Raw genomic sequence first — 15,532 nt, forward strand, 5'->3', positions numbered from 1 at the left:
GTGATTGACTTGGAGTTACATTGTGTTGTTTAAGTGTTCCCTTTATTTTTTTGAGCAGTATATATATATATATATATATATATATATATATATATATATATATATATATATATATATATATATAGTACAAACTCCAAAAGAAGCGCAACTACATGTTTTGAGTTGAAGACTTGACATAAGAGACCAGACTTAAATAAGAGTTAATTTGAATAAAGGTTACATTTCACAATATTATTTTACAAACAAACTTTTACTATGTAAGGAACATCAGTATATCTGAAACGTGTAAAAAACAGGAGGTACTATGTTGCTATAGATACATTTAAAAATAACACCACCTTTGGGAAAACAATTACATTTTACATCCACTGCAAAACCAATGGAATCAAAATTATACATTTTCTAAATCTAAAGTCAAGGTCTCTATACTGCCCCATTAGGGAATAAGTCAAAGTTCAAGATAAGTTCAATGCATTTTCACATTGACGGGTAGGTATTCCTGCTTTTAAATGATCTAGATTGTCATCACACAGCTTTCACTCATGCAAACAACGTGAGACAAACATGGGTTACTCACTTTGGTCAAGTTAAAACTCATGAGAATCCCTGAATCCCTTATAGCATAATGACAGCATGTCTTTTCATGTGCGTACAATGGTGAAGTGTAATTTTCTATTGCACGTATATGAATACACACGCCTATTAGTTCCATTGCCCAGTAAAGTGATTGCATAAACAGTGCAGCATGATGTCAGGATACTGTGCAGTAGAATAAATCAATAGGAGTAGCAGCAGTTCAAATAGTAAAAGATTGAGGCACAAAGTATGAAAATGCAATGCTACTTCTATTGTTGTAACACTCTTCTTATGATTGTCAATGAAAGTAGTATTAAATATGCAACACACATCAGCAAAGTGTCAATAAGGAAATACATTTTGCTTCCTTATTTAAATAAAAAAAACTGATAAAGCACTGCATATTAAAGTCAGTTCCAGAAATCTTTCCTGATTTTGCATGAAAACAAGTAATCAACAACTTACCATTAAAATTACTCTGCCTGCGTTTACATAGCCAGAGTAATATGAAAAGATCTGATTGGTTAAAATACCAATTAGCGGGAAAAAATATATAAATTGGGCAGATATCACATATCTCTTTCTGCTCGTCAAGTCCCTGCACCGTCACACAACCGTCTCAAAGAAGGCCATGGCCATTTTTGGACCATGGCTGTTGCCGTTGTTCATATACGCCTGAATGAAAATATTGTGAATTGGTAAAGAAATCAAGTTCAGTTGAGAGAATGTTGGGATGCAGTGTTAGTGCTCACCTGTTTGGCTGATTCAAGCAGGGCAGCTGCCTCAGCCTTGCCCGTCTGCTGGACTGTCCTGTAGAGGGCACTTTCCTGGTTCTGAAGCAGGACGTATGGCTCGTCAAACTCCTGGATCATACCAGCTCCTAGCACCTGAAGGCAGGGTCAAAGGTCAGTAAGTCAGCCTGGCTAAACTGATCTGGAGTGAAAATCTATGGGGTTCCCAAACTGTTTCACTTAAGTCTCCACTTCCAGCACTGGGGAACATCCCGTGCCCTCCCCAGTCTTTCTATGGGCTGAAGCACTGTTTATGACAAACTGTTCATACGCCTCTTATTTAGCGTATTTCCAGCAATTCTATACATTTTGCCATTTTAAAACTCAAACATTACAACAATCAATAGGCAAAAAAACCTTGCTAAAAATCTTTAGCTGACATGGCCTAGATGAATAGCTCTCTAAGGTCTGCAATGACTGTCATGATGAGGACAGCTGCTGATGCACCCCCCAATATCAAAACTGCACCTTTGGCATTCTTCTATTACAACTTTCAGGATTAAGTTTAAATTCAGACCTCTACTTAACAATTTTTGGGGGATGGGGGGACCCCCCCCCCCCCTGCCGACCCCCAAAGTTTGGGAACGACTGATCTAGCGCTCCGTTTACAATAGAGAGTAACCAACTTCACTCTGCACTGAATTAATTACTCAGCACCTTCAGAGAAGGGTATACAGGGTAAGCTCATTTCACTAAACAAACATAGGATAAGATCTCAGATCAACCTGAAATTAAAGAGAATAAAAGTAAATTTCTCACAACCTGCTCAGTCTGGTTTATCTCATTTATATGACTGATGAGGTGTGTGTGTGTGTGTGTGTGTGTGTGCGTGTGTGTGTGTGTGTGTGTGTGTGTGTGTGTGACAGATATACATCTATTTGATGGGAAGAGCTCTCACCAGAATGCGGTCACTGTCTATGATGGTGTTGAGGCGGTGGGCGATGGTGAGCACGGTGCATTCCCTGAATTTGTCTCGTATTGTCTTCTGGATCAGCTCGTCTGTTCTACAGAGCCAAGACACAGTTCGGGAAAGAGACTCAACCAAGATAAAGAAACTCCATCACGCTTTGCTTGACTACTAGGTGCCTCCCAGTTGTAAAGCATATCAGCTGCCTCTGCTGATCAGCTCTAAAGGACAGACAGTGTGTGTGTGTGTGTGTGTGTGTGTGTGTGTGTGTGTGTGTGTGTGTGTGTGTGTGTGTGTGTGTGTGTGAGGCAGCTCTGTACCTGGGGTCCACGTTGGCCGTGGCCTCGTCGATGATGAGGATGCGGTTCTTCCTCAGGATGGCTCGAGCCAGACAGACCAGCTGCCTCTGACCCACACTGAAGTTGGAGCCCGACTCGGCCAGAACCGTCTCCATCTTATTGGGCAGCTCCTCCACAACAGACTTCAGCTGGACCTGGAGAGGAAACAGTTACTGGAGTAAGACCCCGATGCCACCAAAAGCCCATTAACCTGTATGTAAATGTGTGTGAGTATATCTCGTTACTGTATCAATAGGAGTCTGAGGAGCAGTACCTCTTGGAGAGCGTTCCACAGGTCCTCGTCTGTATGCTGGCTGAAAGGGTCCAGGTTCTTCCTCATGGTGCCGGTGAAAAGCACTGGGTCCTGCAGAACAGAGGGGCCACAAGCAGAAAAATGTAATAAGCTCCAACAGACCCATATCTGAACAAGAAGCCTTTCCTTTGCTACATTCAGAAGGACTAAGGGACAGAGCAGCCACAGAAGACCCACCAACAGTAGCTACCTGAGGTATGATGGACATCTTCTGGCGCAGGTCATGAAGGCCGATCTCAGAGGTCAGAACTCCATCGATGTAGATCCTGCCCTCTGGCTCTGCCAGGCGGAAGAGCGCCGATGCCAGGGAGCTTTTCCCCGCACCTGTCCTGCCCACGATGCCAACCTTCTCTTTGGGCCTGAACATGGCCTTAATGTCCTTTAGGACCACAGGTCCATCTGAGCTGTAGGAGAAGTTCACCCAGTCAAAGGTGATTAGGCCTTGGCTCGGCCACTCAGGGGGAGGACGCTTCTGGGTTTCCCAGGGTGCTTCACTCTCCAGCTCTGTGTACTCCACCACCCTCTCCACTGACGTCATCTGAGGACGGTAAATAAATAACCATGTCAATCAAACAAACAAACCTGGTTCTAATCTCGTCTGCCAGCCTACTCTTTGAGACTGGGAATGTGATTAACCTTGGTCTAATGCTAGTATGGCTTCTAAATTATAGAACTTTACAGAACTTCAATAATCCACACGCTGCTTTCTTAAGTGAGCTGTTTCAGCTGAACATTCCTGAATGACAGAATGCAACTAAAACCCTTTGATTCCAATTAATCATATTTCTACAGGTCCGGCCGCCTCGCTTCGCGTTCTTTGGAAACCATGCAGTATTTAGTTTTTTTATGTATTATTTCTTACACTGTTACCCCAGGAAATCTTAAGTCTTATTACATACAGCCGGAAGGAACTATTAGACAGGCACATCGCCCACCTCTCATGAGTATACTACTTGCCAATGTCCAGTCTATTGACAACAAGGTAGATGAAATGCGAGCAAGGGTTGCCTTCCAGAGAGACATCAGAGATTGTAACATTCTCTGTTTCATGGAAACATGGCTCACTCGGGATACGTTGTCAGTCGGTACAACCACCTGGTTTCTTCACGCATTGCGCTGACAGAAACAAACATCTCTCTGGTAAGAAGAAGGGCGGGTGTGTATGCCTTATGATTAACGAGTCGTGGTGTGATCATAACAACATACAGGAACTCAAGTCCTTTCGTTCACCTGACTTAGAATTCCTTACAATCAAATGCCGACCGCATTTTCTATCAAGAGAATTCTCTTCGATTATAATCACAGTCGTGTATATCCCCCCCAAGCAGACACCTCGACGGCCCTGAAAGAACTTCATTGGAATCTATGTAAACTGGAAACCACATATCCTGAGGCAGCATTTATTGTAGCTGGGGATTTTAACAAGGCTAATCTGAAAACAAGGCTCCCTAAATATTATCAGCATATCGAATGCGCGACCCGGGTTGGCAAAATTCTGGATCATTGTTACTCTAACTTCCGCGACGCATACAAAGCCCTCACTCGCCCTCCTTTCGGCAAATCTGACCACGACTCCATTTTGTTGCTCCCAGCCTATAGACAAACTAAAACAGGAAACGCCCGTGCCCAGGTCTGTTCAATGCTGGTCCAACCAATCTGATTCCATGCTTCAAGATTGCTTCGATCACGTAGACTGGGATATGTTCCGGATAGCATTGAACAACAACATTGATGTATACGCTGATTCGGTGAGCGAGTTTATTAGCAAGTGCATCGATGATGTTGTACCCACGGCGAATATTAAAACCTTCCACAACCAGAAACCGTGGATTGATGGCAGCATTCGCGCAAAACTGAAAGCGTGAACCACTGCTTTTGATCACGGCAAGGCGGCCGGAAACATGACCGAATACAAACAGTGTAGCTATTCCCTCCGCAAGGCAATCAAACAAGCTAAGCGTCAGTATAGAGACAAAGTAGAGTCACAATTCAACGGCTCAGACACGAGAGGTATGTGGCAGGGTCTACAGTCAATCACGGACTACAAAAAGAAAACCAGCTCCGTCGCGGACCCCAATGTCTTGCTCCCAGACAAACTAAACAACTTCTTTGCTCGCTTTGAGGACAATACAGTGCCACTGACACGGCCCACTACCAAAACCTGCGGGCTCTCCTTCACCGCAGCCATCGTGAGTAAAACATTTAAAACGTGTTAACCCTCGCAAGGCTGCCGGCCCAGACGGCATCCCTAGCCATGTCCTCAGAGCATGCGCAGACCAGCTGGCTGGTGTGTCTACGGACATATTCAATCAATCCCTATCCCAGTCTGCTGTTCAAGAGAGCCACCATTGTTCCTGTTCCCAAGAAAGCTAAGGTAACTGAGCTAAACGACTATCGCCCCGTAGCACTCACTTCCGTCATGATGAAGTGCTTTGAGAGACTAGTCAAGGATCATATCACCTCCACCCTACCTGACACCCTAGACCCACTCCAATTTGCTTACCGCCCCAATAGGTCCACAGATGACGCAATCGCAAATCACACAGCCCTAACCCATCTGGACAAGAGGAATACCTATGTAACAATGCTGTTCATCGACTACAGCTCAGCATTTAACACCATGGAACCCTCCAAACTCGTCATTAAGCTCGAGACCCTGGGTCTCGACCCCACCCTGTGCAACTGGGTCCTGGACTTTCTGCAGGGACGCCCCCAGGTGGTGAAGGTAGGAAACAACATCTCCACGCCACTGATCCTCAACACTTTGGCCACACGGGTGCATTCTCAGCCCTCTCCTGTACTCCCTGTTCACCCACGACTGCGTGGCCATGCACGCCTCCAACTCAATCAAGTGTGCAGACGACACTACAGTGGTAGGCTTGATTACCAACAACGACGAGACGGCCAACAGGGAGGAGGTGAGGGCGCTCGGAGTGTGGTGTCAGGAAAATAACCTCTCACTCAACGTCAACAAAACAAAGGAGATTATCTTGGACTTCAGGAAACAGCAGAGGGTGCACCCCCCTATCCACATCGACGGGACAGTAGTGGAGAAGGTGGAAAGTTTTAAGTTCCTCAGCATACACATCACGGACAAACTGAAATGGTCCACCCACACAGACAGCGTGGTGAAGAAGGTGCAACAGTGTCTCTTCAACCTCAGGAGGCTGAATAAATTTGGCTTGTCACCAAAAACACTCAAACTTTTACAGATGCACAATCGAGAGCATCCTGTCGGGCTGTATCACCGCCTGGTACGGCAACTGCACCGCCCTCAACCGCAAAGCTCTCCAGAGGGTGGTGCGGTTTGCACAACGCATCACCGGGGGCAAACTACCTGCCCTCCAGGACACCTACACCACCCGATGTCACAGTAAGGCCAAAAAGATCATCAAGGACAACAACCACCCGAGGAACTGCCTGTTCACCCCGCTATCATCCAGAAGGCGAGGTCAGTACAGGTGCATCAAAGCTGGGACCGAGAGACTGAAAAACAGCTTCTATCTCAAGGCCATCATACTGTTAAACAGCCATCACTAACATTGAGTGGCTGCTGCCAACATTCTGACTCAAATCTCTAGCCACTTTAATAATAAAAAATTGGATGTAATAAATGTATCACTAGTCACTTTAAACAATGCCACTTTATATTATGTTTACATACCCTACATTACTCATCTCATATGTATATACTGTACTCTATACCATCTACTGCATCTTAACTATGCCGTTCGGCCATCGCTCATCCATATATTTATATGTACATATTCTTATTCATTCCTTTGTTTTTGTGAAATTGTTGTTGTGGATATTTATTCCCAGGTAAAATCCTTCACATATTGTAAAAGGTCCTGGGCCTGGGGAGCTGGGAGATGGACAATACCAGAGTTAGGACTTTGATGTGATCTTACCATGTTCTCCATCTCCGCACTCTGACGAATGGTCCATTGGAAGTTCCCAAGAAGGGTGACAGCGTAGGACAACACCAAACCCACAGCTCCCGCCTCCAGCCCTGAATAGAACAGATAAGAACATTTAATCTATTAATTGGCTACACAGCATGTCAACAACCAGAAGCCATGGATTACAGGCAACATCCGCACTGAGCTAAAGGCTAGAGCTGTCGCTTTCAAGGAGCCGGACACTGATCCGTACGCTTATAAGAAATCCCATAACAACCTCTATCGAGCCTTCAATACAGCACTAAGATCGAATCCTCTGGCACTGGTCGGGTGTGGCAGGGCTTGCAAATGATCACTGACTACAAAGGGAAACCCAGCTGCGAGTTACCCAGTGTCGCAAGCCTACCAGACGATCTAAATGCCTTTATGCTCGCTTCAAGGAAAGCAACACTGAATCATGCATGAGAGCACCACCTGTTCCGGATGACTGTGTGATCACGCTCTACGTAGCAGATGTGAGTAAGAACTTTTGACAGGTTAATATTCACAAGGCTGCAGGGCCAGGCGGATTACCAGGACGTGTACTCCGAGCATGCGCTGACGAGCTGGCAAGTGTCTTCACTGATATTTTCAACCTTTCCCTGATCTAGTCTGTCATACCTATATTTCAAGCAGACCACCATAATCCATGTATCCAAGAACACCAAGGTACCCTGTCTAAATGACTATGGCCTGTAGCACTCGCATCTGTAGCCTTAAATGCTTTAAAAGGCTGGTCATGGCTCACATCAACACCATCATCCCTGGACCCAACTCATTTGCATACCGCTCCAACAGATCCACAGATGACGCAATCTCTATTGCACTCCGGACTGCCCTCTCCCACCTGGACAAGAGGAACACCTATGTGAGAATGCTGTTCATTGACTACAGCTCAGTGCTCAACACCATCATCCCCTCCAAGCTCATCAATAAGCTAAGGACTCTGGGACTGAATACCTCCCTCTGTAAATGGATCCTGGACTTTCTGATGGGTCGCCCCCCAGGTGGTGAGGATAGGCAACAACACATCCAACACACTAACCCTCAACACAGGGGACCCTCAGGGGTGCGTGTTTAGTCCCCTCCTGTACTCCGTTCACCCATGACTGTGTGGCCGCGCACGACTCCAACACCATCATTAAGTTGACAACAAGATGGTGGTGAGCCTGATCACCGACGACGATGAGACAGCTTATTGTGAGGTTAGAAACCTGGCAGTGTGGTGCCAGACCAACAACCTCTCCCTCAACGTCAGCAAGACAAAGGACATGATCATAGCCTACAGGAAACGGAGGGCTGAGCACACCCCCATCGACAGGGCTGTAGTGGAGCGGAGAGCTTCAAGTTCCACATCATTAAGGATCTATCATGGTCCACACACACCACCACAGGCGTGAAGTGGGCACGACAACGCCTGGTCTCCCTCAGGAGGCTAAAAAGATTAGCATGGGTCCTCTGATGCTCAAAAAGTTATACAACTGTACCATTGAGAGCATTTCACTGACTGCATCACCGCTTGGTATGGCAGCTGCTTGGCATCCGACTGCAAGGCGCTACAGAGGGTAGTGCGTAAGGCCCAGTGCAGGGCTCCCTGTCACCCAGGACCTCTATGCCAGGCAGTGTCAGAGGAAGGGCCTAAAAATTGTCACCCATGTCTTAGACTGTTCTCTCTGCTATCGCATGGCAAGCGCTACTGATGTAACAAGTCTGGAACCAACAGCAACACCTAAACAGCTTCCACCCCCAAGCCATAAGAGTGCTAAGTAGTTAGTCCAGGTAGCTATTTAACTATCCGCATTGACCCTTTTTGCAATAACTCTTTTGACTCATTACATACAATGCTGCTACTGTTTATTATCTATACTTTGCACACTCATATGCCGAATGCACTGTATACTTTATTCCTAGTTACAGTGCCTTTGGAAAGTATTCAGATCTCTTCACTTTTCCCCCCAAAAAATTACGTGTCAGCCTTATTCTTAAATGGATTTTAAAAAATCGGCAATCTACACACAATACCCCATAATGACAAAGCAAAAACAGTTTTTTAGAAATATTTGCTAATAAAAAACTTAAATATAACATTTACATAAGTATTCAGACCCTTTACTCAGTACTTTGTTGAAGCTTCATTGGCAGTGAATACAGCCTCGAGTCTTCTTGGGTATGACGCTAGAAGCTTGGCACACCTGTATTTGGGGAGTTTCTCCCATTCTCTGCAGATCCTCTCAAGCTCTGTCAGGTTGGATGAGAAGCGTTGCTGCACAGCTATTTTCAGGTCTCTCCAGAGATGTTCGATAGGGTTCAAGTCCAAGGCTTTGGCTGGGCCACTCTAGGACTTTCAGAGACTTGTGAACCATCGCCCTAGTCTGAGGTCCTGAGCGCTCTGGAGCACGTGTTCATCAAGGATCTCTGTACTTTGCTCCGTTTATCTTTCCCTCGATCCTGACTAGTCTTCCAGTCCCTACCGCTGAAAAACATCTCCACAGCATGCTGCTGCCACCACCATGCTTCACCGTAGGAGTGGTATTGGCCAGGTGATGAGCGGTGCCTAATTTCCACCAGACGTGACACTTGGCATTCAGGCTAAACAGTTCAATCTTGGTTTTATCATACCAGAGAATCTTGTTTCTCATGGTCTGAGAGTCAAACTCCAAGCGGGCTGTCATGTGCTTGTTAATGAGGAGTGGCTTCCGTCTGGCTATTCTACTGTAAAGGCCTGACTGGTGGAGTGCTGGTTTTCCATCTGGAAGGTTCTCCCATCTCCACAGAGGAACTCTCGAGCTCTGTCAGAGTGACCATAGGGTTCTTGGTCACCTCCCTGGCCAAGGCTCTTCTCCCTCGATTGCTCAGGTTGGCCAGGCAGCCAGCTCTAGGAAGAGTCTTGGTGGTTCCAAACTTCTTCCATTTAAGAATGATGGAGGCCACTGTGTTCTTGGGCACCTTCAATGCTGCAGAATGTTTTTGGTACCCTTCCCCAGATCTGTGCTTCGACACAATCCTGTCGTCTTGGAGCTCTACAGACGATTCCATCAGTGGCTTGGGTTTTGCTCTGACATGCACTGTCAACTGTGGGACCTTATATAGACAGGTGTGTGCCTTTCCAAATCATGTCCAATCAATTGAATTTACCATATGTGGACTCCAACCTAGTTGTAGAAACATCTCAAGGATGATCAATGGAAACAGGATGCACCGGAGCACAATTTCAAGTCTCATAGCAAAGGGTCTGAATACTTATGTAAGGTATGTTTTTAATTTTGAATAGATTTGCAAAAATGTATAGAAACCTTTTTTCGCTTTATCATTATGGGATATTGTATGTAGATTGAGGGTAAACAATGATTTAATCCATTTTAGAATAAGGCTGTAACGTAACAAAAAGAGAAGTCTGAATATTTTCCGGACGTACTGTATATGTACATATCTACCTCATACCCCTGCACATCGACCAAGTTATTGTTATTTATTATTACTTTTTTATTATTTCTCTTTTCTTTATCTCTGCATTGTTGGGAAGCGACTGTAAGTAAGCATTTCACTATGAGTCTACATCTGTTTTCAATGAAGCATGTGACAAATAAAATGTGATTTTGATTCGATTATTTTATTTCATGAAACATTCTTATTAATTAATGTTTCTTGACATACACTACCGGTCAAAAGTTTTAAGACACCTACTCATTCAAGGGTTTTTTCTTTAGAATAATAGTGAAGACATCAAAACTATGAAATAACACATATGGAATCATGTAGTAACCAAAATAGTGTTAAACAAATCAAAATATATTTTATATTTGAGATTCTTCAAAGTAGCCACCCTTTGCCTTGACAGCTTTGCACACTCTTGGCATTCTCTCAACCAGCGTCACTTAGTATGCTTTTCCAACAGTCTTGAAGGAGTTCCCACATATTCTGAGCACTTGTTGGCTGCTTTTCCTTCACTCAGACTTATCCAAACCATCTCAATTTGGTTGAGGTCGGGCATTGTGGAGGCCGGGTCATATGATGCAGCACTCCATCACTCTTCTTCTTGGTCTATTAGCCCTTACACAGCCTGGAGGTGTGTTGGGCCATTGTCCGGTTGAAAAACAAATGACTGTCCTACTAAGCGCAAACCAGATGGGATGGCGTATCGCTGCAGAATGCTGTGGTAGCCATGCTGGTTAAGTGTGCCTTGAATTCTAAATAAATCACAGACAGTGTCACCAGCAAACCACCTCCTCCATGCTTTACGGTGGGAAATACACATGCGGAGATCATCAGTTAACCCACACCGTATCTCACAAAGACACGGCGGTTGGAACCAAAAAAGTCAAATTTGGACTCCAGACCAAACGACAGATTACCACCGGTCTAATGTTCATTGCTTGTGTTTCTTGGCCCAAACAAGTCTCTTCTTATTATTGGTGTCCTTTAGTAGTGGTTTCTTTGCAGCAATTTGACCATGAAGGCCTGGTTCACGTAGTCTCCTCTGAACAGTTGATGTCAAGATGTGTCTGTTACTTGAACTCTGTGAAGCATTTATTTGGGCTGCAATTTATGAGGCTGGTAACTCTAATGAACTTATCCTCTGCAGCAGAGGTAACTCTGGGTCTTCCTTTCCTGTGGCGGTCCTCATGAGAACCAGTTTCATCATAGCGCTTGATGTTTTTTGCGACTGCACTTGACATTTTCCGTATTGACTGACTTTCATGTGGATGATGAACTGTCATTTCGCTTTGCTTTTTTGAGCTGTTCTTGCCGTAATACGGACTTGGTCTTTTACCAAATAGGGTTACCTTCTGTATACACCCCCTACCTTGTCACAACACAACTGATTGGCTCAAACGCATTAAGGCAAGAAATACCACAAATGAACTTTTAAGAAGACACACCTGTTAATTGAAATGCATTCCTGGTGACTACCTCATGAAGCCGATGGAAAGAGTGTGCAAAGCTGTCATCAAGGCAAAGGGTGGCTATTTGAAGAATCTCAAATATAAAATATATTTTGATTTGTTTAACACTATTTTGGTTACTACATGATTCCATATGTGTTATTTCATAGTTTTGATGTCTTCACTATTATTCTACAATGTAGAAAATAGTAAAAATAAAGAAAAACCCTTGAATGAGTAGCTGTTCTAAAACTTTTGACCGGTAGTGTAGCTTGGATAACTGTTTGGCCCCAAGTGTAATACAAGTTGTTGCTCGGGAACAGGCAATGAGCCAAAGACTTTGAGCAGAAAGATTATCCAACCTCGAATTCAATTTGTTTATGTCAGATGAAAGCAACATTGATTTCTACCATTGTGTAACAGCTTCTGTAATGAAGTCAGGGGTCCCTTAAGGTGGACTTAATAGAAGGTATATATACACACATCTTAAGGCACTGGTCAAAAGTGCACCACATACGGAATAGGGTGTCATTTGGGACACAGCCATAATAATTTATCCTCTTACCATCTCTGAGGAAGAGGCAGCCGAAGGCGGTGACAGTGACAAAGGCCGCGCAGATTCCATCAAGTCGGAGAGCGAACCAGCGAGAGGTGACCAGAAACAGGAACCAGGACTCTGTGTGCAGATCCTGATGAGCGTCAAAGGTGTTCTGGAATCTCTCCTCGGCTCTGAAGGCTCGGATCGTCCACAGACCTTGGAGGGACGAGGACATGTGGGAGAAGACGGGACTCCGAGCTGTAGAACACAGGAAATTCATCAACACACACACGCCTGCAGACACAAAAGGAAATCATACACATTAGAGCAAATGTACAATTATCATTTGTCCCTTGCCTCCCCTCACTGTCCCAGTCAGTCCTGTCACTCACTGGTGGACTCCAGGCGTTTGACGTCCCGTGACGTCTGCAGAAAGTAGCGTCTCAGGAACAGGAATATGATGAGTAGAGGAACCACAGGAATGAGGATCCAGGGCATGACTGCCGCTGCCACCACCACTACGCCGATATTCTGCAGGATCGACTGTGGCAAGATCGGATACGCCCAGGAGACATGAAGAGAAGAAAAGATTTAGATACTGGATTGGGAAATCTATATCCGCCTGCCAAAATACATAGATGTTCCCTTCTAGGGCTATAAAGTCACTTACCTGACTGAAGTCAACAAAGGTATTAGGTAAAATGGAATCCAGCTGGCTGATGTCCTTGGAGAACCTGTTGAGAATTCTTCCTGTGACAGAACAGGAGGAAGTAATCCACTGGGCAAATACTGGTAAAAAACAACATTGTTTCTCACGTCATTTCAACAAAAAAATTCAATGTGATGACTTTTACTTAACGTGGAAAACTGATTGGATTTGAAAAAAGTTATCACCTGCTAAGAATGCAATTTTTGGATGACTATTCCCTATTGACGTTTGGCATTTAGGTACCCTCTGTAAGGCCTGAGGTCACCATAAGTCAGGTCTTAGTTACTGGTATCTGGGCCCCTGAGCCATAAAATCGACCATGCGTGTCCTAAGCCATTAAGACGTTTAAATTGTATAGTCTTTTCAACCCCAAGTTCTCAGCCTTAATTTAATGCTTAGGCACCTGACACGGAAGGATGAAACAGCGACCGGGTAGGCAAGAGTATTTAGTTCCGCCCTCTCCTCTGGAGGGGGAGAGCTTTGCTGCAAACTTCTTAGAGGGACATTTCTGTCTTTCCATGTGCATATGTCTGTCTATTAAACCTTTAAATATAGAAGTTGTTCACCTTGTATTTTGCATCAAGTATTTCTCTACAACTTGACCAGTTTTCAATTCCTAACAAACGTAAGGGAATTTTGTATTTTTATTTTTCACACAACTTTTAACCTAAATACAAATACTTTTTTATTTTTTTAAACTTTGAATTCACGTTAGTTGACAACAACCAAATGTAAATCAAAACTAGATGTTGAAATGACGTCTGTTCCCCTCTCACCCCCTCTCACCCAACCAGTTTCAAAGCATTTTGAGGTCAGGACTCAATTCCAAGTCTACAAGAAAAAGACAACACAAATAAATTATATTTCACAGGGGGGTTTCTCACCAATTGGGTTGATGTCAAAGAAGCGTACAGGTGTCCGGAGGATAGAGTTGAACATGCGGTTGTGCAGAGACTGAGCAGCTTTCACCAGCACATTGAACATCACCAGACTCCTGGCAAAGCCAAAGATGACTGAGGCCAGAGTCAAACCTGAACACAGAGAAGGTGACTTGTCAGTCAGTACACGATTTTCCAAAGCTTCCTCCGAGGGAAGGGGACAACCTCATACTTACTTGGAAAATATTCCCATTTTTTGAAGGGAAACGTAAATATAGAGTGTATTTAGGAATACTCTTCCTCTCTATACCTGCATAAATACCCATGTAGAAACTGAGGTCCAATTCTTGAGTGATGTTGAGGCCATTTTGGACAATCACAGTGCTGTTAATATTGAGTTTCTCCTGCTCTCCTGCCCTGCCAATCAAACAGCATTGTTATTTGAATGTTCACAATGCTATGGTCCAACTGAACTGTGAAACAAATAATGTACTACTGTAACAATAGAGGCTTCTCACCAATAGGCCAGCCACCAATCCTGAAGAACATACGCTACCTGTGGGTGACAAATTACATTATAGTTGGTTCGATCATTGCAATGTCATTGGTTCCAATGCACTGATCTGTTCAGAGTTAGATTTTGCACACATCTATCAGAAGTCAAAATGCTTGTATTTACTGTATATGCTATGAGGTAGAATGGTGACATATGGCTATTCACTGCCTGACATTTTGGATGTGTTAATACCTCCGCAATGAGACTGAGGAGGACTGTGCCCAGCATAACCAGGATGCTGGCTCCTGCGTTTAAGTACTTGAAGTATAGGCTGGCGCCGATGTTGCCCTCCGATCGGCTCTCCTCTGCTACTGTCTGGACAGGCTCCTCCTGGGAGGAGACATGGACAGATAATACCCTGTTAACTAAGGGACGAACAACCAGGCACACTTCAGAATGAAAATCTTCATTGTGACTGTATCTAAGGGCTTGAAAGGAAGTGAGTGGGGTTTGGACCCACCGGAAGCTGTTCAGCTCCATCTTTAACAGACTGCATGGAGGAGGTCCGGGAGGAAATTGAGTTCTGGGAAAAGGCGTGTTTGACCACTGAGTGATTGTTGTTGGCTTGTGGCTCCTCCTCCTTGTCCCTCTTCAGCAGGGAGGTGAAGTCAACCCCAGAGTGCTGCAGCTCGGAGTATGTCCCCCTCGCTACCACGTGACCCTGAGACACACACACACACGTCACACCCTGCCCAACTTCTGGAGTCTGTATTCATATGTAAATGTGTATGCCTTTGGGTGAACTATTCAGTTCATGAAGATTGACAGCAGACATGTGTTATGTGCTCAACAAAGTTAAAGGTAAGCAGAAATGCACCTGTGGTCATATGTAGGTTACAAAGCATGTGTAGAATGTTAAACCCTGCCAGGAACACACCTCCTTGAGGACGAGGATCTGGTCGGCTGCTTGGAGGTACTGCAACTGGTGGGTGACCAGGATGCGGGGCTTGTTCTTCAGAATACCACAGATACACCTGGACACACAGACACATGGAGACAGACAGTTTAAGTGCAGTTTCAACCTGCTGGTGAAGGCCTAAGGCCTGTTCTAACGTCAGAGAATCCACATGACCCTGAACATCCTTTTATTTGTAAATGCTAT

General features: G+C 44.6%; 1 protein-coding gene across 2 annotated transcripts in view; it reads right to left on the reverse strand.

Annotated features, from left to right (window-relative positions):
* Positions 1–200: 200 nt before the first annotated feature.
* Positions 201–15,532, reverse strand: part of LOC129859688 (ATP-binding cassette sub-family C member 4-like) — a 42,829-nt gene continuing 27,497 nt past the window's right edge. For both annotated transcript variants that reach the window (XM_055929756.1, XM_055929757.1), the window contains exons 14-29: positions 15,308–15,404; positions 14,891–15,091; positions 14,623–14,760; positions 14,393–14,430; positions 14,185–14,291; positions 13,881–14,027; positions 12,958–13,037; positions 12,680–12,830; positions 12,315–12,545; positions 6,837–6,937; positions 3,116–3,463; positions 2,887–2,976; positions 2,595–2,767; positions 2,266–2,371; positions 1,329–1,463; positions 201–1,251 (exon numbers count right to left, since the gene is read on the reverse strand). In XM_055929756.1, coding sequence (XP_055785731.1) covers positions 1,183–1,251; positions 1,329–1,463; positions 2,266–2,371; positions 2,595–2,767; positions 2,887–2,976; positions 3,116–3,463; positions 6,837–6,937; positions 12,315–12,545; positions 12,680–12,830; positions 12,958–13,037; positions 13,881–14,027; positions 14,185–14,291; positions 14,393–14,430; positions 14,623–14,760; positions 14,891–15,091; positions 15,308–15,404 — 2,212 coding nt within the window. In that variant the 3' untranslated portion in view covers positions 201–1,182. The remainder of the gene's footprint in view (positions 1,252–1,328; positions 1,464–2,265; positions 2,372–2,594; positions 2,768–2,886; positions 2,977–3,115; positions 3,464–6,836; positions 6,938–12,314; positions 12,546–12,679; positions 12,831–12,957; positions 13,038–13,880; positions 14,028–14,184; positions 14,292–14,392; positions 14,431–14,622; positions 14,761–14,890; positions 15,092–15,307; positions 15,405–15,532) is intronic.

This window comes from Salvelinus fontinalis, chromosome 7, assembly GCF_029448725.1.
Source record: "Salvelinus fontinalis isolate EN_2023a chromosome 7, ASM2944872v1, whole genome shotgun sequence".
In the NCBI taxonomy this organism is placed as follows: domain Eukaryota; kingdom Metazoa; phylum Chordata; class Actinopteri; order Salmoniformes; family Salmonidae; genus Salvelinus; species Salvelinus fontinalis.